This window comes from Bombina bombina, chromosome 4 (genome assembly GCF_027579735.1).
Source record: "Bombina bombina isolate aBomBom1 chromosome 4, aBomBom1.pri, whole genome shotgun sequence".
In the NCBI taxonomy this organism is placed as follows: Eukaryota; Metazoa; Chordata; class Amphibia; order Anura; family Bombinatoridae; genus Bombina; species Bombina bombina.
The window spans coordinates 539,581,300-539,605,272 of NC_069502.1; the positions used below are offsets into that span (position 1 = coordinate 539,581,300).

The window sequence follows — 23,973 nt, forward strand, 5'->3', positions numbered from 1 at the left end:
GGCTTAAAGTTTTTGGTTGGAGGCTTTAGCGTAACAAGTACCAGATCATAATGTGTATAGCATTGTTAATCTACTTCAACATGCTAATAATTTCATTTGTGATGCCATTTTTGATATCATTAGAATTGATGTCAGGTATATGTCTTTAGCTATTTTAGCTAGAAGAGCTTTATGGCTTAAATCTTGGAATGCGGATATGACTTCTAAATCAACGTTGCTATCTCTTTCCAAGGTAATAAATTGTTTGGTTCTCAGTTGGATTCTATAATTTCAACTGTCACTGGGGGGAAGGGAGCTTTTTTGCCTCAGGATAAAAAATCTAAGGGTAATTTTAGGGCTGCTAACCGTTTTCGTTCCTTTCGTCAGAATAAGGAACAGAAGCCTGACCCTTCCCCTAAAGGAACGGTTTCCAATTGGAAGCCTTCTCCAGTCTGGAATAAATCCAAGCCTTTTAGAAAATCAAAACCAGCCCCCAAGTCCGCATGAAGGTGCGGCCCTAATTCCAGCACATCTGGTAGGTGGCAGACTACGATTTTTTAAAGATGTTTGGATCAATTCAATTCAAAATCATTGGATACAGAATATTGTTTCTCATGGGTACAGAATAGGTTTCAAGGTAAGACCGCCTGTGAGAAGGTTCTTTCTTTCACGCATTCAAGTGAACCCAGTAAAGGCTCAGGCTTTCCTGAAGTGTGTTTCAGACCTGGAGTCATCTGTGGGAATTGTGCCAGTTCCATATCTGGAACGGGGTCTGGGGTTTTATTCAAATCTGTTCATTGTACCAAAGAAAGAGAATTCTTTCAGACCAGTTCTGGATCTAAAAATTTTGAATCGTTATGTAAGAATACCAACATTCAAAATGGTGACTATAAGGACTATTCTGCCTTTTTTTCTGCAAGGGCATTATATGTCCACAATAGACTTACAGGATGCTTATCTTCATATTCCAATTAATCCAGATCACTATCAGTTCCTGAGATTCTCTTTTCTAGACAAGCATTACCAATTTGTTGCTCTTCCTTTTGGCCTAGCAACAGCTCCAAGGATCTTCTCAAAGGTTCTCTGTGCCCTTCTCTCTGTAATCAGAGAGTGGGGTATTGCGGTGTTTCCTTATTTGGACGATATCTTGGTACTTGCTCAGTCTTTACATTCTGCAGAATCTCAAACGAATCAACTTGTGTTGTTTCTTCAAAAACATGGTTGGAGGATCAATTCACCAAAAAGTTCCTTGATTCCTCAGACAAGGGTAACCTTTTTAGGATTCCAAATAGATTCAGTATCCATGACTTTGTCTCTAACAGACAAAAGACGTCTGAAATTGGTTTCAGCTTGTCGGAACCTTCAGTCTCAGTCATTCCCTTCAGTAGCTATGTGCATGGAGGTTTTAGGTCTCATGACTGCAGCATCGGACGCGATCCCCTTTGCTCATTTTCACATGAGACCTCTTCAGCTTTGTATGCTGAACCTGTGGTGCAGGGATTATACAAAGATATAACAATTGATAGCCTTAAATCCCAATACTTGACTATTTCTGACTTGGTGGTTAGATCACCACCATTTGGTTCAGGGGGCCTCTTTTCTTCATCTAACCTGGACTGTGATTTCAACAGATGCAAGTCTTTTAGGTTGGGGAGCTTTCTGGGCATCTCTGACAGCGCAGGGGGTTTGCAAATCTCAAGAGGTGAGATTACCAATCAATATTTTAGAACTCTTTGCGATTTTCAGAGCTCTTCAGTTCTGGCCTCTTCTGAAGAGAGAACCGTTTATTTGTTTTCAGACAGACAATGTCACAATCGTGGCGTATGTCAATCATCAAGGTGGGACTCACAGTCCTCAAGCTATGAAAGAAGTATCTCTGATACTTGCATGGGCGGAATCCAGCTCCTGTCTAATCTCTGCGGTCCATATCCCAGGTATAGACAATTGGGAAGCGGATTATGTCAGTCGCCAGACTTTACATCCGGGAGAATGGTCTCTTCATCCAGATGTGTTTCTTCAGATTGTTCAGATATGGGGGCTTCTAGAAATAGATCTGATGGCTTCTCATCTAAAGAGGAAACTTCCCAGGTATCTGTCCAGATCCAGGGATCCTCAGGCGGAAGCAGTGGATGCGTTGTCACTTCCTTGGAATTATCAACCTGCTTATATCTTTCCGCCTCTAGTCCTTCTTCCAAGAGTGATTTCCAAAATCATAATGGAGCGTTCGTTTGTACTGCTGGTGGCTCCAGCATGGCCACACAGGTTTTGGTATGCGGATCTTGTTCGGATGTCCATTTGCCAACCTTGGCCACTTTTGTTAAGGCCAGACCTTCTATCTCAAGGCCCGTTTTTCCATCAGGATCTCAAATCATTAAATTTGAAGGTATGGAGATTGAACATTTAGTGCTTAGTCATAGAGATTGACTCAGTGATCAATACTATGTTGCAGGCTCGTAAATCTGTGTCTAGAAAGATTTATTACTGAGTTTGGAAGACTTACATTTCATGGTGTTCTTCTCATAAGTTCTCTTGGCATTCTTTTAGAATTCCTAGAATTTTACAGTTTCTTCAGGATGGTTTGGATAAGGGTTTGTCTGCAAGTTCTTTGAAAGGACAAATCTCTGCTCTTTCTGTTCTGTTTCACAGAAAAATTGCTAATCTTCCTGACATTCGTTGTTTTGTACAGTCTTTGGTTCGTATCAAGCCTGTCATTAAGTCAATCTCTCCTCCTTGGAGTCTTAATTTGGTTTTGAGAGCTTTACAGGCTCCTCCGTTTGAGCCTATGCATTCTCTGGACATTAATTACTTTCTTGGAAAGTATTGTTTCTTTTGGCTATCTCTTCTGCTTGAAGAGTTTCTGAATTATCTGCTCTTTCTTGTGATTCTCCTTTTCTGATTTTTCATCAGGATAAGGCGGTTTTGCTGACTTCATTTAAATTTTTACCTAAGGTTGTGAATTCCAACAACATTAGTAGAGAAATTGTTGTTCCTTCGTTGCGTCCTAATCCTAAGAATTCTTTGGAAAAATCTTTGCATTCTTTGGCTGTGGTAAGAGCTTTGAAATATGTTGAAGCTACTAAAGATTTCAGAAAGACTTCTAGTCTATTTGTTATCTTTTCTGGTTCTAGGAAAGGTCAGAAAGCTTCTGCCATTTATTTGGCTTCTTGGTTAAAGCTTTTGATTCATCATGCTTATTTGGAGTCGGGTAAATCCCCGCCTCAGAGGATTATGGCTCATTCTACCAGGTCAGTTTCTACTTCCTGGGCTTTTAAGAATGAAATTTCTGTTGATCATATTTGCAAAGCAGCAACTTGGTCTTCTTTGCATACTTTTACTAAATTCTACCATTTTGATGTTTTCTCTTCTTCAGAAGAAGTTTTTGGTAGAAAAGTTCTTCAGGCAGCTGTTTCAGTTTGATTCTTCTGCTTATAATTTCAGGGTTTTTTTTATTATAAGATTAAAATTTTTTGATTTGGGATGTGGATTCTTTTTTCAGCGGAATTGGCTGTCTTTATTTTTATCCCTCCCTCTCTAGTGACTCTTGCGTGGAGTTCCACATCTTGGGTATTTGCTATCCCATACGTCACTAGCTCATGGACTCTTGCCAATTACATGAAAGAAAACATCATTTATGTAAGAACTTACCTGATAAATTCATTTCTTTCATATTGGCAAGACTCCATGAGGCCCACCCTTTTTGTGGTGGTTATGATTTTTTTTGTATAAAGCACAATTATTCAAATTCCTTGCTTTCGCTCCTTTCTTATCACCCTACTTCTTGGCTATTCGTTAAACTGAATTGTGGGTGTGGTGAGGGGTGTATTTGAAGGCATTTTGAGGTTTGGGAAACTTTGCCCCTCCTGGTAGGAATGTATATCCCATACGTCACTAGCTCATGGTCTCTTGCCAATATGAAAAAAATGAATTTAACAGGTAAGTTCTTACATAAATTATGTTTTCAGGGTAATGGGGAGCTTAGGTTTTTTTTAGTTAGGATTTTATTTGGGGGGTTGGTTGTGTGGGTGGTGGGTTTTACTTTTGGGGGGTTGTTTGTATTTTTTTTACAGGTAAAAGAACTGATTTCTTTGGGGCTATTATTAACTATTAGTTATATTGTAGCTAGTTTAGGGTTTATTTTACAGGTAAGTATTTAGTTTTAAATAGGAATTATTTAGTTATTAATAGTAGATTTTATTTAGATTTATTTTAATTACATTAAAGTTAGGGGTGTTAGGGTTAGGTTTAGGGGTTAATAAATTTAGTATAGTGGCGGCGACGTTGGGGGCGGAAGATTAGGGGTTAATAAATGTAGGTAGGTGGCGGCGATGCTAGGGGTACCAGATTAGGGGTTAATAATATTTAACTAACTTTGCGATGTGGGAGTATGGCGGTTTAGGGGTTAATATGTTTATTATAGTGGTGGCAATGTCAGGAGCGGCAGATTAGGGGTTAATAATTTAATTTTAGTGTTTGCGATGCGGGAGGGCCTCGGTTTAGGGGTTAATAGGTAGTTTATGGGTGTAAGTGTACTTTTTAGCACTTTAGTTATGAGTTTTATGTAACAGCTTTGTAGTGTAAAACTCATAACTACTGACTTTCAGTTTACGGTATGGATCTTGTAGTTATAGGCTGTACCACTCACTTTTTGGCCTCCCAGGGAGACTTGTAATACCGGCGCTAAGGAAGTCCCATTGAAAAGGACTTTTTGAAAGCTGCGGTAATTATGTTGCGTTACAGCCAAAAAAATGTGCGGTACAGCTATACCTGCAAAACTCGTAATATCAGCAGTAGTGAAAAAGAGCCTTAACGCTGCTTTTTCACTCGTACCGCAAAACTCGTAATCTAGCCAAAAGTAAGCAAAGACCAAGGGTTGACTGTAACACACACAGCACACATACATACATTATAGATATTGATTTTTTTTTTCATGTTTAAGTGATATTAACAAACAGATTGTACTTTTGAAACTTCATTGATGTAAAAAACAACAAAAATGCATTAAATATTCTGTTTAAATAAACATATCTATTTCTTCTTTCAGTCCGTGGCAAAGACTGGGCGTTTATTAATCAGTCACGAGGCTCCAGTAACAGGCGGCTTTGCAGCTGAGATTAGTTCTACAGTACAAGTAAGTCGACCTATGAAATTATATATTTTGCATATCAAATGTCGATTAGAGAAGAGATTCTGTTCTCTTTCCGGAGACCAAAAAAAAATTAATTAATCTTTTTATACAAATCTGGAACAATTCCCTTTATAAATATTACATTGTTGCCTTGATGGAGTTTGTTACTAGCAGCTGACTTTGTGTGTCCTGATGCTCTTGTTTTTTATTCGTAGCAGAAAATAATTGTATCGGTAGAAGTTTTGACTATTAAGTTTGATCTTAAAAGCATATTGTGTATATACAGTAATGTAGTTTTGCTCAAGATAAATGGACATCAATTACATTATATTTTTCTCCTATAAAAAATATTTTAGTTTTGCTGAACTGCACCCTCTTTAAAATACATAAAAGATTTGTTTTATGTAACTAAAGAAAAGACTGAAAAAGTGTTATGTGAATTACTTACAGGTAGTAGCACAATCCAATGTCCTGTCCAGATACATATTTTCACTCACATACATACACACACACATACACACGCATGCATAAATACACACATACACACACACATAAATACATACATACGCACGCACATACATACATACATACACATACGCACGCACACACACACACACATACATACACACGCACACACATACACGCATGCATAAATACACACAAACACTCATGCATAAATACACACAAACACACACACATAAATACATACATACATACACACACACATACATACATACACATACGCATGCACACACATGCATGCACACACATACATACATACACACACACACACACACAAACACATACACGCACACACACACACATACATACCAGCACATACATACACACATACACGCACACATACACACACATACATACCAGCACATACATACACACACACACATATATAAATACATACACACGCACATACATGCATACGCATGCACTTACACACATACATACACACACACACACATATATACATACATACGCACATACATACATTTGCACGCACGCACATACACACATACATACACACGCACACATACACACACACAGAAGCTTGCTATACTTACTCTACAGATCAGTGTTTTTACGTGTGATTTTGTTAATAACATTTTTATAAGGTATGTTAGAAAAATGTTCATCATATTTTGTGCCTTCAAAAATAGGATAAACAAAAAAAGACGGCAATTCTTCTAGCTGAATACTGATGATTTTATCAGGTGTATATAAGGTTTTTTTTTTTTTTGTTTTTTTCTTTTTTTTCCCCCAATATTTTTATTGAGGGAAAAGTGTTGGCAAACAAGTTAAACAATTGAGCATTGTACAGTCATCTTCAGAAATTGACAGTAACAAGGTATCATATACAATTTACATTATAGGCTGCATAAACCAAGGTTAATAGCAACAATTGTACTATTGAAAGACATAATATGTAAGTGCCAATGATCGTTAAAACCTTCTGTGCAAAAGTAGGAGGCCACTCTTGGACCTCAACCCACGAAAAGGGAGAATGAACATTTGTAGAAGGCTGCCTAGAATAGAAGTGATCACTCAGGGATCCCTTAATATTCACCTCAAATTTTACATTTTTATAATGTTACAACTGGTGACTAATAATGTAGTAAAACAATTTTTGCGATTTATAAACAATATAGTATGTTGCGTTGCAAAATATTTTACTGTAGTAAGATGCGGCATAGGAAAGATAAGCCGCATGAGTAGCACTCCTAAATAAGGAGGTACATTATTGGGGGGGGGGAGAGGAGTTAGGTTGAAATATAGTAAGTGGTATGTATACCTAAGGAGACTTTTGGATTATAGAATAACCATACCCGCCTAGTAAGGTTTTATTGAAACAGCTTATTCCATAATGTCCTGGAGTACCCATAAGACTCAGCTAAGGAGCATTACTCAGTATACTAGTATATTTAATGTCTAGAAGAAGTGAAGTGCAGACTAGATTATATAAAATATATGAAATAAATGAATTTAAATAAAAATAAGTGAGAGAAAGAATGCCACTGTAGGACACAAAGCTTAACACTGCATGCACAGTGGCACTGAATCACCACCTCTTTGTTGCATGTGAACTAAATAAACCAGACCTCAAAAAAAGACCATGGCATATTAGAAGGTGTCTACACACTAGACTTGGGTAGATGTTGGTAATAACACTAGCTAGAAAGTGGGCGGGGTAAGCAAGGTGCAGGCCGTAGTCCTCAACGTAATTAATCTGCAATTGTTACTGAGAGATAGGGTATTAGATAAAGAAAGTGGATTTGAACCCAGATAGAGATAAATCAATGTGAAAGTGATTAAACCATTGAAAGTTTCCCCTTCAGAACAAGGCTGCCATATCCCCTGGACGTGGGCCCCCCATCCAGGAGCAGACAATTCATAAATGGATAGAACCAAGGGAGGGGAGATTATGAATGCGTATGTTTTGATGCAGTTTGGGTTTAAGGTATGTATATAGCCCCTTAACTCAGGCGTCTAAGCTTGTAAGGGGAAGGCAGCTTTAGAACAAACAGTGATCCCCAGAGCTAATTGAAGGAACTACCTGCGCATTATAAGGTTGACATCAAACTATAAGACCCAGGAGCATATGTACATAATAGACACAGTATTAGCTGTAAGCAAAGTAAAATATGCCAAGTAGTTGATTAAACAAGATATTGAAATGGCCAACTAGACAGCCATATTGAAGAGCAAAATTAGATCGTACTCTATAAAATGGAACTAGGTTAACATGCATAAGTCAAACACCAACAGTAAACCAACTTATATGTATAATAGCTATAAATGAGATGAGGTAACTGTCCATAACTTATATACTGTCTATTTTCTCATGAGGCGAATATTGCTGACAGTGTAGCTAGCCCGCTTCACGGTAAGTTAAACTCAGCTCGAACATCTTGTCTTCATCATCCCAAAGACACTGTCTCATAAAGTACAGAAGATCGTATAAAGGCCATAATGATTCTTCAATGATGGCTATTACTGTTGTCTTGTAAGGTGGCAAGGATGTAGCCTGGGCGTGAGTCTCTGTCTGGTCTTGCGTATGTAAAAGAACATGCTGGATGTAGGTATGTACACAAGATTGTATTGTTCTCTGCGGCAGAAATCTGCCCACCTTTGTCAGTCCAGCTACTCTTTGAATCACCACTAGACCCTGAGTGGAAGTGCTTTCCCCCATGATCAGCCTCACCTGGTCTGATCCCAGGGATTCCACAGATCGGCCGTCAATGGCGGGTTCAAGTTCCTCCAGAGGCGCGAACACGAGTGAAGTTGTAGCGCCTGCCTCCACTTGCTTATAATCCTGTGGGGTGTCTACAGTCGGCTTTGGCCCTAGTGTCAGGGTTGCGATCCATAAGGTAAGATCTGCCTTCAAGTTCTGAAAATGCTCGTTGATGAGCCGTCGTGTAGACTGCTCCCACGCCTCCATGCTGGTGCTGCGCTCCGGGCACAGCAGGCAAACTGCCTGCAATCTACCTGCCGCTGCTTCCAGAGATATATAAAGTAGGTGCTTTTTAATCTTGGGCTCTTAGGAGGTAGTAGGTAGTAACTCGCAGGCTTCTCCGTTAATTTCAAGCTCTGTTAGGTTCAGCGGTTAAGATGGCGGTTCGTACTGTATGCCGAAGCTGGAGAGACTCAGATCTAGGATGTATCAGCTGCTTAGATGTTTAGATGTTTGTCTCCCTTGCGCTGCCACAAAAGTGTCTCCAAACTGCTGTATGGCCAAACTGGGGAAATAAAGTACTATAATATTGTGAAGTTTTTCGAATTTTAGCCCAAAAGTCAGAAGCTCTGTTTAGAGACGTCCAGCTTCTTCGGGCGTTGGCTCCTCCCCCGGTGTATATAAGGTTTAATTGTTCTATTATTTTTTTAAGAATATATTGCTTAAAGGGATATACCGTACTACTCATATGCTAAATCACTTGAAACTGATGCAGTATAACTGTAAAAAGCGGACAGTAAAATATCACCTGAGCATCTCTATGTAAAAAAGGAAGATATTTTACCTCACAATTTCCTCAGCTCAATAGAGTAAGTTCTGTGTAAAAAGTTATATTCAGCTACTCCCAGCTGCAGGTAAAAAAAAAAAAATGAAGAAATGAACAGCAGCCAATCAGCATCAGCATTGCTGAGGTCATGAACTCTTTTACTGTGATCTCATGAGATTTCATAGTAAACTTCCTTAAACTGAATAAGGGAATAACATAAATGTGCACGAAGCTCACTCCCTTGCCTGTCCCGGGATAGACATACTGATTTACTGATTAAAGTCCTTTGCAATGGGATTTGAATACTTAAGACATTTTGAGGTAAAATATCTTTACTTTTTTACATAGAAATGTTCAGGTGATATTTTCTAGTCAGCTTTTTACAGCAATTTTGCATCACTTTCAAGTGTTTCAACATTTGGGTATCATGGCCCTTTAAGACTGCTGCATTAATTGCCTCATATTTTGCTGGATGATCCTGGTTTGGAAGCTCTGACTCTCTCTTTTTTTCTTTTATATATACAGAAACCCCACCTAACTGCATCAATTTTTCTAACTTGCTCATTCCTGTTCCCAGATCAACCTGGCTCTTCCCCTGTGCTGTGTATATATTTTCATAATGTATGCATGCTCCTACCACTATATGTGTGTGTGTGTATACATACACACACACACACGCAAAATCTCACCTATTTTACACTTAACTACTTCACACTTGAATTTAGAGATATGGGTAGCAACTTTGGATTCTACCACAAAAAACAAATTGCCAGTAAAATAGAAATGAAGACAAACTGTATTAATTGGAAATCAGGGCTTGCAAAATTCAGGATTGCTTAGATAAATTAGCAGAAAACCTGGCATCAGATTCAATTAGACATTTCCTTTTTCAGTGATGCAGGTCATAAAATTATCTAGTTGGATGCAATGCACCTTCTGGCAATCAGGCATGGTCTCCTTAGTGGGTTGGGGGTATTTTATTTAAAAATGGTCAATCTAGTAATTTTAGTTTTTCAGTAAACATTTTATGATCTGTTCAGTATGCTAATATCCCTAACCTGTGCGATCAAATTATTCTATATATTTTCATATGTTTCTGTCTAATTTACAGTAAGTAAACTCATCTAATCATCAGCTTCAGGTAGATAACTGTCTTAAGACAGTACCTACTCTCTTATCCTCCGCTCTGGAAATGCCATCTTTAATTTCATCTGAAGCTAGCTTTTCCTTTTCTGTTAGTTTTTTCTTCTTTACCTCCTAGTTGATTTGAACTTATTTCCAGTTTTTCCATTGCTAGTTCCCCAAACATATGTGAAAGATAAACTATTGGATACCTTGGATCAAATAAGATGTTTACATCTATACCAAAAAAAAACAACTGAGGACTTAATGGTTTTTGACAAACTCATTGTGATCTTCCAAGGACATAAAAAGAGAAAATGCTCCTTTTAACAGTATGGTTTCAAGTTGTATTGCTCAGTGTACTATTAAAGCCTATTAACTTTATTTCAGTACAAAAAGGGCTCAGGGTTCACCCTGCTAGGACAGTCTCTATGTCCTAGGTCTTTGAGTTGGATGTTACTTTCTTTGAATTTAGTGAAGATGCATTTTGAAGGACATCTTACACTTTCTTTTCACCTTACATGTTGTACTTCAAGCAGAAGATGAAAGTTCTTTCCACTGTTGTTTTGTTCAATGCACTTAATTTTTTTTATTATCTTTCGTATTATTGTTAACATTTATTTGTGTAGAACGCCAACAGATTCAGCATCACTATAAACATAAGTATTCTATGCAAAGGTAACATATATAAGAAGCAAATAGATAGAGGGCCCTGCTATGTTACATAAAGATGATCTGCAGGAAAAAAACATAATTTTTGTAAGAACTTAACTTATAAATTCATTTCTTTCATAGTGGCAAGAGTCCATGACGTATGGGATATACATTCCTACCAGAAGGGGGCAAATTTTCCCAAACCTCAAAATGCCTATAAATACACCTCCCACCTCACTCATACTTCTGTTTAACATATAGCCAAGAAGTGAGCTGTATTAAAAGGAGTAAAAAGTATACAAAAAGAGGAACTGGAAAAAATAATATGCTTTATACAAAAAAATCATAACCACAAAAAATAGGGTGGGTCTCATGGACTCTTGCCACTATGAAAGAAATTAATTGATCAGGTAAGTTCTTACATAAATTATGTTTTCTTTCATGTAAGTGGCAAGAGTCTATGAGCTAGTGACGTATGGGATATAATACCCAAGATGTGGAAGTCCACAAGTCACTAGAGAGGGAGGGATAAAATAAAAACAGCTATTTCCGCTGAGAAATTAAATCCCAAAAAATAATTGTTTTCTTAAAAATTTCAAAAAAACTCAAATCAAAAGCATTAGAATCAAGCTGAGACAACTGCCTGAAAAACCAGTCTACCAAAGGCTGTGTCCGAAGAAGCAATCACATAAAAATGGTAAAATTTAGTAAAAGTATGCAAAGAAGACCAAGTTGTTGCTTTTCAAATTTGATCAACTGAAGCTTCATTCTTGAGAGCCCAAGAAGTGGCAACTGATCTAGTAGAAACAGCTGTATTTCTCTCAGGCGGAGACTGCCCCGCCTCCAAATAAGCTTTGTGAATCGAAAGTCTCAACCAAAAAGCCAGAGAAATAACAGAGGCTTTCTGAACTTTCCTGGAGCCAGACAAAAATAACTAATAGACTAGAAGTCTTTCTGAAATCTTAAGTAGCCTCAACATAATAATTCAAAGCTCTTACCACATCCAAAGAATGTAAAGACCCTTCAAGGGTATTCTTAGGACTAGGACACAAAGAAGGAACAACAATTTCCATATTTATGTTGTTAGAATTCACAACGTTATTCAAAAATTTAAATGAAGTCCGCAGAACAGCTTTATCTTGATGGAAAATCAGATAAAGAGAAAAGACAAAACCTTTATCCAAACCATCCTGAAGAAACTGTAAAATCCTAGGAATTCTAAAAGAATGCCAAGAATAATCATGAGTTGAACATCATAAAATATAGGTTTTCCAAACCCTTAGCCTTAAAGGGACAGTTTACTCAAAAAATGTCTCCCCTTTAATTTGTTCCCAATGATCCACTTTACCTGCTGGAGTGTATTAAATTGTTTACAAATAACTCCTTTACCCTTATATTGGCATTTGAAATAGTTGATTTAGCATGTGGTATCCCCACCTATTCTGAAAGTTTGTGGCCGCAGGTCCCAGCTATAGATAAGCTTTGTAAACACAGCCAGCAGAAGAAAGTACACTCCAAGTGGGATATAGCAGAGATAAGGTAATACAATGTTGATTTTCCATTGTTCTCTCCAAGTACTGGTAATTGTTTTATGGAAAGATATAAGATAAAGAAGCAGGTATATGTATACAGTGTGATACAGTAATGAGATCTGATTATAACTACAAGCTCAACCCATTTTATTAGGTTGTGGCTTCAAAACACAAAATCAGAGCTTTAATATACACAAAAAAAACATAAAAAGCTATTTTTCATACATTTTTTTCTCTGCAGTTGGTAAAAAAAAGCAATTGTAAACACATTAAGCAAAAAAACATTTTTCAGTATACTGTCCCTTTAAAGGAACTGACCAAGGCTGGCAGCTGGACATCCTGACGAGGTCCGCATACCAAAACCTGAGAGGCCAAGCTGGTGCTATCAGAAACACATAAGATCATTCCATTATTATTTTGGAAATCACCCTTGGAAAAAGAACCAGAGGCGGAAAAATGTAAGCAGGTTGGTAAAAACCAAGAAACTGCTAGAGCATCCACCATCTCTGCCTGACGATCCTTGTACCTGGAAAGGTATCTGGAAAGCTTCTTGTTTAGACAAGAGATCATCAGATCTATTTCTGGAAGACCCCACATATGCACTAGATGAAAAAACACATCTGGGTGGAGAGACCACTCCTCCGGATATAAAGTCTGACGGCTGAGATAATCCCCTTCCAAATTGTCTACAACTGGGATATGAATCGCAGAAATTAGACAAGAGTTGGATTCCGTCCAAGAAAGTATCCGAGATACTTTCTCCATAACTGAAGGACTGGGAGTCCCTCCTTGATGATTGACATGTGCCACTGTTGTGATATTGTCTGTTTGAAAACAAATGTAAAAGTTCTCTCTTCAATAGTGGCTATGCCTGAAGTGCCCTGAAAATAACATGGAGTTTAAAATATTGATTGGTAACCTCACCTTCTGAGGTTTCACAACCCCTAGTGCTGTCAGAGACTTATAGACAGCTCCCCCACCTGAAAAACTTGCATCTGTTGAGAATACAGTCCAGGTAGGACGAACAAATGAGGCCCCCTGAACAATAAGGTGATAGTTCAACCACCAAATCGGAGAGAAAAGAGTGTTGGTATTAAGTATATCAGTTGTGATATCTTTAAATAATCCCTGCACCTATGGTGCAACATGTAAAGCTATAGAGGCCTCAAACGAAAACGAGCAAAGAGGATCGCACCTGATGCTGCAGTCATGAGACCTAAAACTTCCATGCACATAACCAGTAAAGAAAATAGAGACTGGAGGTTTAGACAAACTAAAATTAACTTTGTCTATAGTCTATAAGAGAAAGAATCATAGATGCTAAATCTTATCTGGAAACCTAAAAAGGTGACCCTTGTCTAAGGAATTAAGAACCTCTATTTTAAATTGATCTGAGCTGTCACTAGCCCAAAAGGATGAGCGACAAATTGGTAATGCTTATCTAGAAAAGAGAATCTCGGAAAAGAATAGTGGTCTGAATGAATTGGAATGTGAAAATAAGTGTCCTGTAAGTATTGTGGACATGAAGTGACCTTGCTGAATAGAAAGGCAGACAAGTCCCTATATTCACCATCTTGAAAGTTGGGACTCTTACAAAACGATTTAAAAATTTCAGATCTAGAATTGGTCTGAACGAATTATTTCTTTGGGAGAATGAATAGATTTGATTAGAAATCCAAACTCCATTTCTGCAGAGGAACTGGAACCATCACCCCTGAAAACTCTAAATCTGAAACACATTTCTGAAAAACCTGAGCTTTCACAGGGTTTGTTGTAACATCGGAAAGAATCCTCCCATGGGAGGTTTTTATTCTGAAACCTATTTGATACCCCTGAGAAAACAATATTCTAAATCCACTGATTTTGAACAGAAACTGTCCAAATGTGTTAAAATATATTCAATCTGCCCCCCCCACCTGTTGAACTGGTTTAAGGGCTGCACCTTCATGTAGTCTTAGGGGCTGAAATTAGTTTAATTTATAAGGCTTGGATTTATTCAAATTCAGAATAAATCTCAAATTAGAGACCGAGGCCTTAGGGGAATGAAAAAACAATTGGGAGCTTTAAAAATCAACTCTTTTCCTCAGTAATAGAGGAGATAATAAAATTCAATAGAGAACCTAAAAAATTACTATCCTAAAATAATAGTAATCTAAATTAAAACACCATATCAGAGATTTAAACCATAAAACCTTTCTATTAAAAATGGCTTAAAACAAAGATTTAATATGAATTAAAATGACATTAAATATAGCATCACAAATGAAATGATTAGCATGTTGAAGTAAAAGAACAATGCTTAGACAATTCAAGATCTGATAACTAAACTGTTCAACCAAAAAGTTGAAACAGCAGCAACATCAGCCATAGAAATGGTAGGTTTAAAAATATAGCCAATATGTAATTATGCTTCTCTAAGATAGGAAACAAACTTCCTTTCTAAAGAATTCTTAAAAGAAGAAATATCTTCCATAAGATAGAAGTACATTTGGCATGAGAAGAAATAGCCTCACCTTAGGGACTTTACCCCAAAAAACTCTAAATTAGCCATAGGTAAAGGATATAGATTTTTAAACCTAGAAGAAAGGAAAAAGAAGCACTACGTTTAGATTCCTTACTAAACATATAATAGATAGCATCTGAAATAAGAAAAACTTCAAGAGTAACCCCAGAAACTTAAAAAAACAGAATTTAAACATATGCTATTATTGTTATCAAGAGGACTAGATTCCTCAATACCCAAAATAAACAATACTTCCTTAATAAAGAATGAATACATTCAATAGAAAGGTTGATTTATCAATTTCAGTCTCTGAAGTAGGATCCTCTGTGTCAGAGAAAACCTTATCAGCAGAAATACTTCAGTATGCTATAGATCAATACAAACTTCATTAGATTTATGAGATGTTAGGAGAGATCTTTTACGTGAATTTGAATTTGGAATAGCAGTCATAGCCTTCTCTATGTTAATAATAATAATAATAATAATATTAATAATATCAGGTATTTGTAGAGCGCCAACAGGTTCCGCAGCGCTATGAACATGGGTGGTATATAAAAAACGACTACAGGGATCAAATGGGTAGAGGATCCTGTCGAGAGATGCGCTGTTGTAGTTGGCTCTTATGAAGGTGAACTACAAACAGCTGGCCTTACATGCTATGGGGTTTTAGGGGATAGCAGTGGAGATAGGAAGGTTAGTGTAGGTTGTAAGCATCCCTGAATAGTAGTCTTCAGAGAGCACTTGAAGCTTTTAAAACTAGAGGAGATTCTTGTGGAGCGAGGCAGAGAGTTCCATAAGATGGGAGCCAGTCTTGAGAAATCTTGTAGACGGGAATGTGTGGAGGTAACAAGAGAGGAGGAGAGTAGGAGATCATGAGCATAGCGAAGGGGACGGGAGGGAGAGTATCTGGAGACAAGGTCTGAGTTGTAGTGGGGAGTAATGCAATTGAGGGCTTTGTGTGTCAGAGTGAGAATTTTGTGTTTAATCCTGGAGGCAAGAGGAAGCCAGTGATTGGATTGGCAGAGAGGTGCGGCAGATGAAGAGCGACGTGCAAGGAAGATGAGCCTGGCAGAGGCATTCATTATGTATTGTAAAGGAGCTAGGGGGAACAGAGAGGATAGAGTTGCAGTAGTCAAGGCGGGAAAGGATGAGAGAGTGGATTAAAATCTTTGTTGTGTCTTGTGTAAGGAAATGTCTAATTTTAGCGATGTTTTTAAAGTGGAAGCGGCAGGCTTTAGCAAAGGACTGAATGTGAGGAGTGAAAGAAAGATCTGAGTCAAGTGTGACCCCAAGACATTGGGCATGTGAGGTTGGGGTAATGAGGGAGTTGTCAACAGTTATAGAGACATGGGGGGTGGAGATTTTGGAAGAAGGGGTGAAAATAAGGAGCTCAGATTTAGAGAGATTTAGCTTGAGCTAGTGAGAGGACATCCAAGATGAGATATGAGAGAGACAGTGACACGGGTTAGCAAGAAAGGAGATAATTCTGGTGCAGAGAGGTATATTTAGGTATCGTCGGCATACAAATGATAATGAAACCCGTGGAACTTTATTAAAGAACCTAGTGAGGACGTGTAGATTGAGAAGAGAAGGGGACCAAGGACAGAGCCTTGCAATACCCCAACAGAAAGAGGTAACGGGGCAGAGGATACCCCAGAGAAGGCTACACTAAAGGTACGGTTAGACAGATAGGAAGAGAACCAAGAGAGAGCTGTGTCACAGATGCCGAAGGATTGGAGGGTATGGAGCAAAAGAAGGCGATCAAAGGCTGCAGACAGATCAAGGAGGATAAGTAGAGAGAAGTGGCCTTTTGATTTTGCTGTAAGTAGTTTGTTGGTAACCTTAACAATTGCTGTCTCTGTTGAGTGAAGGGGGTGAAATCCAGATTGCAGTGGGTCAAGAAGGGAGTTTAATGTAAGGAAATAGGATAGACGTGCATATACTAGCTTTTCAAGAAGCTTTGAGGCAAGAGGTAGTAGGGAAATAGGGCGGTAGTTGGATGGGGTGGTTGGATCGAGAGAAGGTTTTTTGAGGATAGGTGTGACTAATGTTTAATAGATGTGGGAACTATACCAGTGCTGAGGGAGAGGTTGAAGATGTGTGTGAGAATAGGGATAAGGGTTAGAAGATAGGGATAAGGGTTAGAAGATAGGGAGGGGAGTAGTTGTAAGGGGATGGGGTCGAGGGGACAGGTAGTGAGGTGAGCGGATAGTATAAGGGCAGACTTTGTCTTCTCTAACAGGGGCAAAAGAGCTAAATTTATGTCTATGAGGGTTTTAGATGGTTATGAGCTTTTGAGGGGGTGGGAGTCCGGTAGTATGTTGAGAGCTGATTTCAGTTCTGATGGAGTTGATTTTGTTGTTGAAGTAGCTGGCAAAATCTTGGCCTGAGAAAAAAGTTGTGGTGGGAGGTGGGGGTGGGCGGAGAAAAGTATTGAATGTGGAGAACAGACGTTTTGGGTTTGAAGAAAGAGTAGAGATAAGAGTAGAGAAGTAGTGTTGCTTGTATAGATTAAGGGCAGAATAGTAAGAGTTCAAGATGAATTTATAGTGAAGCAGAACTCCGAGATTTCCTTCAGTGTCGCTCAGCAGTACGGGAGCATCTGCGTAGGTACCGTGTAAGAGGAGTATGCCAGGGCTGAGGATGAGTGTAAGTTTTCCGAGCTATGGTAGGTGGGGCCAGGTTATCAAGGACCGATGTAAGAGTGGAGTTACAGTGGCAGATGGAATCATCAGGACAGGAAAAGGAGGGGATGGAAGAGAGAAGAGCTTCAAGAGAGCTAGCAAGCTTTTGCTGAGCTAATGAATTGATTCTTCTGTGAAATTTAGTGTGGGGGTAGAAGGAGGGAGGGTTTTAGGGAGGAAGGTGATGGTAAAGTGAGGAGGTGGTGGTCAGAAAGAGGAAAAGGTGAGTTTGTGAAGTTTGAGATTGCATCGATAACTGAAAATCAAATCAAGGGAGTGACCATCTTTGTGAGTGGGAGAGCCAGTCCATTGTGACAGGCCGAAAGAGGAAGTGAGTTGCAGAAGTTGTTTTGCAGAGGAGAGAGTGGGATTATCATCAGGGAGGTTGAAGTCATCGAGAATGAGGGCAGGGGTATCTGAGGAAAGGAAGTAAGGTAGCCAGGTGGCAAAGTGATCTAGAAATAGAGTTCCGGAGCCAGGGGGCGGTATATGACTGGAACCCATATAGAGAGGGGAGAGAATAAGCAAATCATGTGTGTCTCGAATGAAGTAAATGTGAGGAAAGAAAAGGGATGTATTTGTTGAAAGGTGCAACGAGAGGAAAGTAAAATACCAACACCACCTCCTTGTCTATTGTCAGACCTAGGAGTGTGGCTGAAGTAGAGACCCCCATGTGACAGTGCAGCAGAGGAAGCAGTGTCTGGAGGAAAGAGCCAGGTTTCTGTGAGAGCCTGAAGATTGAGAGAGTGGGAGATAAAGAGGTCATGGATAGAAGTGAGCTTGTTGCAAACAGAGCGAGAGTTCCAAAGTGCGCAAATGGAGGGGGTGGTGGCTTTAGATGCAGGAGGAATGAGATTAAGGGTTACTAGAGTTTCTCTTGTAAGATGTATCGAGTCCACGGATTCATCCTTACTTGTGGGAATATTCTCCTCCCCTACAGGAAGTGGCAGAGAGAGCACCCACAGCAGAGCTGCCTATATAGCTCCCCCCTTAGCTCCACCCCCCACCCCCCCAGTCATTCTCTCTGCCTGCTTAACTGCTAGGAAGGGCAAAGAGGAGTGTGGTGACAAAAAAGTTAGGTTTTTATTTTCTCAAGCAAAAGTTTGTTATTTTTAAATGGTACCGGTGTGTACTATTTACTCTCTGGCAGAAAAGGGATGAAGATTTCTGCAAGGAGGACGATGATCTTAGCATTTTGTAACTAAGATCCACTGCTGTTCTCACAAAGGCTGAAGAGTACAGGAAAACTTCAGTTGGGGGAACAGTTTGCAGGCTAAACTGCATTAAGGTATGTTCAGTCTATTTTTTTCTAGACAGACTGTTATTTCTAGAAAAGGCTGGCAATATCCCCATGAGGGAAGGGTAAGCTGTATTCAGACACTGGGATAGGAATTTCAGCTTGCATCAAGTGCTCATTAGTTACTGGTGACTCTGTTTGGTAAAAACGTTTTTGTTTATTCAGTAAATGATGCAATTATAACGTTTTTTTGAAGGGACTAAAGGGATCATTGTGGCTTGTTTTTAAGTTTTCTAACCCACATGGTTAATTTAGAGACACTCTAGTGTTTTTCTGTTAGGCCTCAAAACATCGCGTGAGGTGGGAGGGGCCTATTTTCGCGCCTCAGTTGTGCAGTTTCTTTTCCTCTGAGACTTCTAACTGCTTCTCCAGAGGTTCCTGCCGTGTTTGAGGGCTGTAAAAGAAGTTTTTTTTTCCCCCACAAATTGTTCTGAAGGGCAGGTAAGAGCCACAGCAGAGCTGTGGCAAGGTGCTGAAAGTCTTTAACGGTTTTGATGTTTTTTCAATCCGGTTTTGCCATTAAGGGGTTAATTGTTTATTTGCATAGTTGTGCAACGTTACTAAGGCTATATGATACTACTGTAAAAATGTTATGTTTACTGCTTTTTTACACTGTTTTGCAGAATTTGTGCAGCTTTTTTTTCTCTTAAAGGCACAGTACCATTTTATTTCTAAGTGTTATTTACTTTGATTACAGTGTTTTCTAAGCTTGCTTGTTACATTACTAGCCTGTTTAACATGTCTCACACCAAGGAAAATCCTTGTTCAATATGTTTGGAAGCCATTGTGGTACCCCCTCTTAGAATGTGTCCCAATTGTACTGATATGTCTATAAACTATAAAGAACATATATTAGCACTTGAAAATAGAGCAATAGATGATTCTCAGTCAGAAGTAAATGAGGGTTCGCCATCTAGCTCTCCCCAAGTGTCCCAACCAGTAACGCATGCACAAGTGACGCCAAGTACCTCTAGTGCGTCAAATTCATTTATTTTACCAGACATGGCCACAGTTATGAATACAACCTTCACAGAGGTTTTATCCTATCTGCCTGGTTTACAAGTAAAGCGGGACAGCTCTGGGTTAAGGAAAAATGCTGAGCAGTCTGACGCTTTAGTAGCCGTATCTGATATGCCCTCACAATGCTCTGAGGTAGGGGTGAGGGATTTGTTATCTGAGGGAGAAATTTCTGATTCAGGAAAGACGCTTCCTCAGACAGATTCTGATATGACGGCCTTTAAATTTAAGCTTGAACACCTCCACTTATTGCTCAGGGAGGTATTAGCGGCTCTAGATGATTGTGACCCTTTAGTGGTCCCAGAGAAATTGTGTAAGATGAATAATTACTTAGAGGTTCCTGTTTACACTGATGTTTTTTTCCAGTCCCTAAGAGGATTGTGAATATTATTGCTAAGGAGTGGGATAGACCAGGTATTCCGTTCATTCCCCCTCCTGTTTTTAAGAAAATGTTTCCCATATCTGACACCATGCGGGACTCGTAGCAGACAGTTCCTAAGGTGGAGGAAGCTATTTCTACTCTGTCTAAGCGTACAACTATACCTATTCAAGTCAGTTGTGCTTTCAAAGATCCTATGGATAAAAAATTAGAGGGTCTCCTGAAGAAAATTTTTGTTCATCAAGGTTTTCTTCTTCAACCTATTGCGTGCATTGTTCCTGCAACTACTGCAGCTGCTTTCTGGTTTGAGGCTCTAGAAGAGGCTCTTCAAATGGAGACTCCATTAGAAGAAATTTTGGACAGAATTAAGGCCCTTAAATTGGCTAATTCTTTTATTACAGATGCCGCTTTTCAACTGGCTAAATTAGCGGCAAAGAATTCAGGTTTTGCCATTTTAGCACGCAGGGCGTTATGGCTTAAATCCTGGTCTGCTGATGTGTCATCTAAAACTAAACTTTTGAACATCCCTTTCAAAGGAAAGACCCTATTCAGGCCTGAACTGAAAGAGATTATGTCAGACATCACTGGAGGGAAAGGTCATGCCCTCCCTCAGGATAGGTCAAATAAGATGAGGACCAAACAAAATAATTTTCCTTTTGGAATTTCAAGAGTGGTCCCGCTTCAGCTTCCTCTGCTGCAAAGCAAGAGGGGAATTTTGCCCAATCCAAGTCAGTCTGGAGACCTAACCAGGCTTGGAACAAGAGTAAACAGGCCAAGAAGCCTGCAGCTGCCTATAAGACAGCATGAAGGGGTAGTCCCCGATCCAGGACCGGATCTAGTAGGGGGCAGACTCTCTCTCTTCGCTCAGGCTTGGGCAAGAGATGTTCACAATCCCTGGATTTTAGAAATTGTGTCCCAGGGATATTTTCTGGAATTCAAAGGCTCTCTTCCAAGGGGGACTTTTCACATTTCTTGATTGTCTGTAAACAGACAAAGAGAGAGGCGTTCTTACGCTGTGTAGAAGACCTACCATGGGGGTGATCCGCCCAGTCCCAAAAGTGGAACAGGGGCTAGGATTTTACTCAAACCTGTTTGTGGTTTCCAAAAAAGAGGTAACTTTCGGATCAATCTTGGATCTCAAAATTCTAAACAAGTTCCTCAGAGTTCCATCATTCAAGATGGAGACTATTCGGTCTATTCTACCTCTGATCCTGGAGGGTCAATATATGACCACTGTGGACTTAAAGGATGCGTATCTAAAGATCCCTATTCACAGAATTTTCACAAGGGTGCTAGGGTCCCTTCTGGCGGTTCTACGACGACGGGGCATAGCAGTGGCGCCTTATCTAGACGACATCTTAATTCAGGCGTCAACCTTCCAGCTATCCAAGTCTCACACGGACATTGTGTTGGCTTTTCTGAGATCTCACGGTGGACGGTGAACATAAAAAAGAGTTCTCTCTTCCCTCTTATAAGAGTTTCCTTCCTAGGGACTCTGATAGACTTGGTAGAAATGAAAATATTTCTGATGGAGGTAAAAAAATCAAAGCTCTTAACCACTTGCCAAGCTCTTCATTCCATTCCTCGGCCATCAGTGGCTCAGTATATGGAGGTAATCGGACTCATGGTAGCTGCAATGGACATAGTTCCTTTTGCCCGCCTACACCTCAGACCACTACAACTATGCATGCTCAAACAGTGGAATGGGGATTATACAGATTATACAGGGCAAGGAGACCAGAGATTCTCTTCTCTGGTGGTTGTCTCAGGACCACCTGTCTCAGAGAATGTGTTTCCGCAGGCCAGAGTGGCTCATTGTAACGACAGATGCCAGCCTGCTAGGCTGGGATGCAGTCTGGAACTCCCTGAAAGCACAGGGCTTATGGTCTCGGGAGGAATCTCTTCTTCCGATAAATATTCTAGAACTGAGAGCGATATTCAATGCGCTTCAGGCGTGGCCTCAGCTTGCTGTGGCCAAATTCATCAGGTTTCAGTCGGACAACATCACGACTGTAGCTTATATCAATCATCAAGGAGGAACAAGGAGTTCTCTAGCGATGATGGAGGTAACCAAAATATTCCGATGGGCAGAGGATCACTCTTGCCATCTCTCAGCAATCCACATCCCAGGAGTATAGAACTGGGAGGCGGATTTCCTAAGTCGTTAGACTTTTCATCTGGGGGAGTGGGAACTCCATCCGGAGGTATTTGCCCAGCTGATTCAGCTATGGGGCACACCAGAATTGGATCTGATGGCGTCCCATCAGAATGCCAAGCTTCCTCGTTACGGGTCCAGGTCCCGGGATCCCAAGGCGGTACTGATAGATGCTCTAGCAGTGCCTTGGTCCTTCAATCTGGCCTATGTATTTCCTCTCCTTCTACGTCTGGTTGCCAGAATAAAGCAGTAGAGAGCTTCGGTGTCTCTGATAGCACCTGCGTGGCCACGCAGGACTTGGTATGCAGACCTAGTAGACATGTCTTCGGTTCTACCATGGACTCTGCCAATGAGGCAGGACCTTCTAATCCAAGGTCTGTTCACGCATCCAAATCTAATTTCTCTGCATCTGACTGCTTGGAGATTGAACGCCTGATTCTATCAAAGCGTGGTTTCTCTGAGTCAGTCATTGATACCCTGATTCAGGCTAGAAAGCCTGTCACCAGGAAGATCTATCATAAAATTTGGCGCAAATATCTTTATTGGTGTGAATCCAAAGGTTACTCGTGTTAGATTAGGATTCCTAGAATATTGTCTTTTCTTCAAGAAGGTTTAGAGAAGAGATTATCAGCTAGTTCCTTATAAGGACAACTATCTGCTTTGTCTATTCTTCTACACAAACGTCTGGCAGATGTTCCAGACGTTCGAGCATTTAGTCAGGCTTTGGTCAGAATCAAGCCTGTATTTAAACCTGTTGCTCCGCCATGGAGCCTAAATTTAGTTCTTAAAGTTCTTCAAGGGGTTCCGTTTGAACCTATGCATTCCATGGATATTAAGCTTCTATCTTGGAAAGTTTTGTTTTTAGTAGCTATCTCTTCGACTCGAAGAGTTTCTGAGCTATATGCTTTACAGTGTGATTCCCCTTATCGTATTTTCCATGCAGATAAGGTGGTTTTGCGTACCAAACCTGGGGTTTCTTCCTAAAGTTGTTTCTTATAAGAATATCAATCAAGAGATTGTTGTTCCTTCACTGTGTCCTAATCCTTCTTCAAAGAAGTAACGTCTGTTGCACAATCTTGATGTAGTTCGTGCTTTAAAGTTCTACTTACAAGCAACTAAAGATTTCCGTCAAACATCTTCATTGTTTGTTGTTTATTCTGGTAAGCGGAGAGGTCAGAAGGCTACGGCTACCTCTTTCCTTTTGGCTGAAAAGCATCATCCGTTTGGCTTATGAGACTGCTGGCCAACAGCCTCTTGAAATAATTACTGCTCATTCTACTAGAGCTGTGGCTTCCACATAGCTTTTAAAACTGAGGCTTCTGTTGAACAAATTTGTAATGCGGCGACTTGGTCTTCGCTTCATACTTTTTCCAAATTTTCCAAATTTGATACTTTTGCTTCTTCGGAGGCTATTTTTGGGAGAAAGGTTCTACAAGCAGTGGTGCCTTCTGTTTAAGGTCCCTGTCTTGTCCCTCCCTTCATCCGTGTCCTAAAGCTTTGGTATTGGTTTCCCACA

General features: G+C 39.7%; 1 protein-coding gene across 1 annotated transcript in view; it reads left to right on the forward strand.

Annotated features, from left to right (window-relative positions):
- Nucleotides 1-23,973, forward strand: part of BCKDHB (branched chain keto acid dehydrogenase E1 subunit beta) — a 637,435-nt gene that overhangs the window by 455,322 nt on the left and 158,140 nt on the right. The window contains exon 9 of the mRNA XM_053710474.1: nucleotides 5,021-5,107. Within this exon, the coding sequence (XP_053566449.1) occupies nucleotides 5,021-5,107 (87 nt within the window). The remainder of the gene's footprint in view (nucleotides 1-5,020; nucleotides 5,108-23,973) is intronic.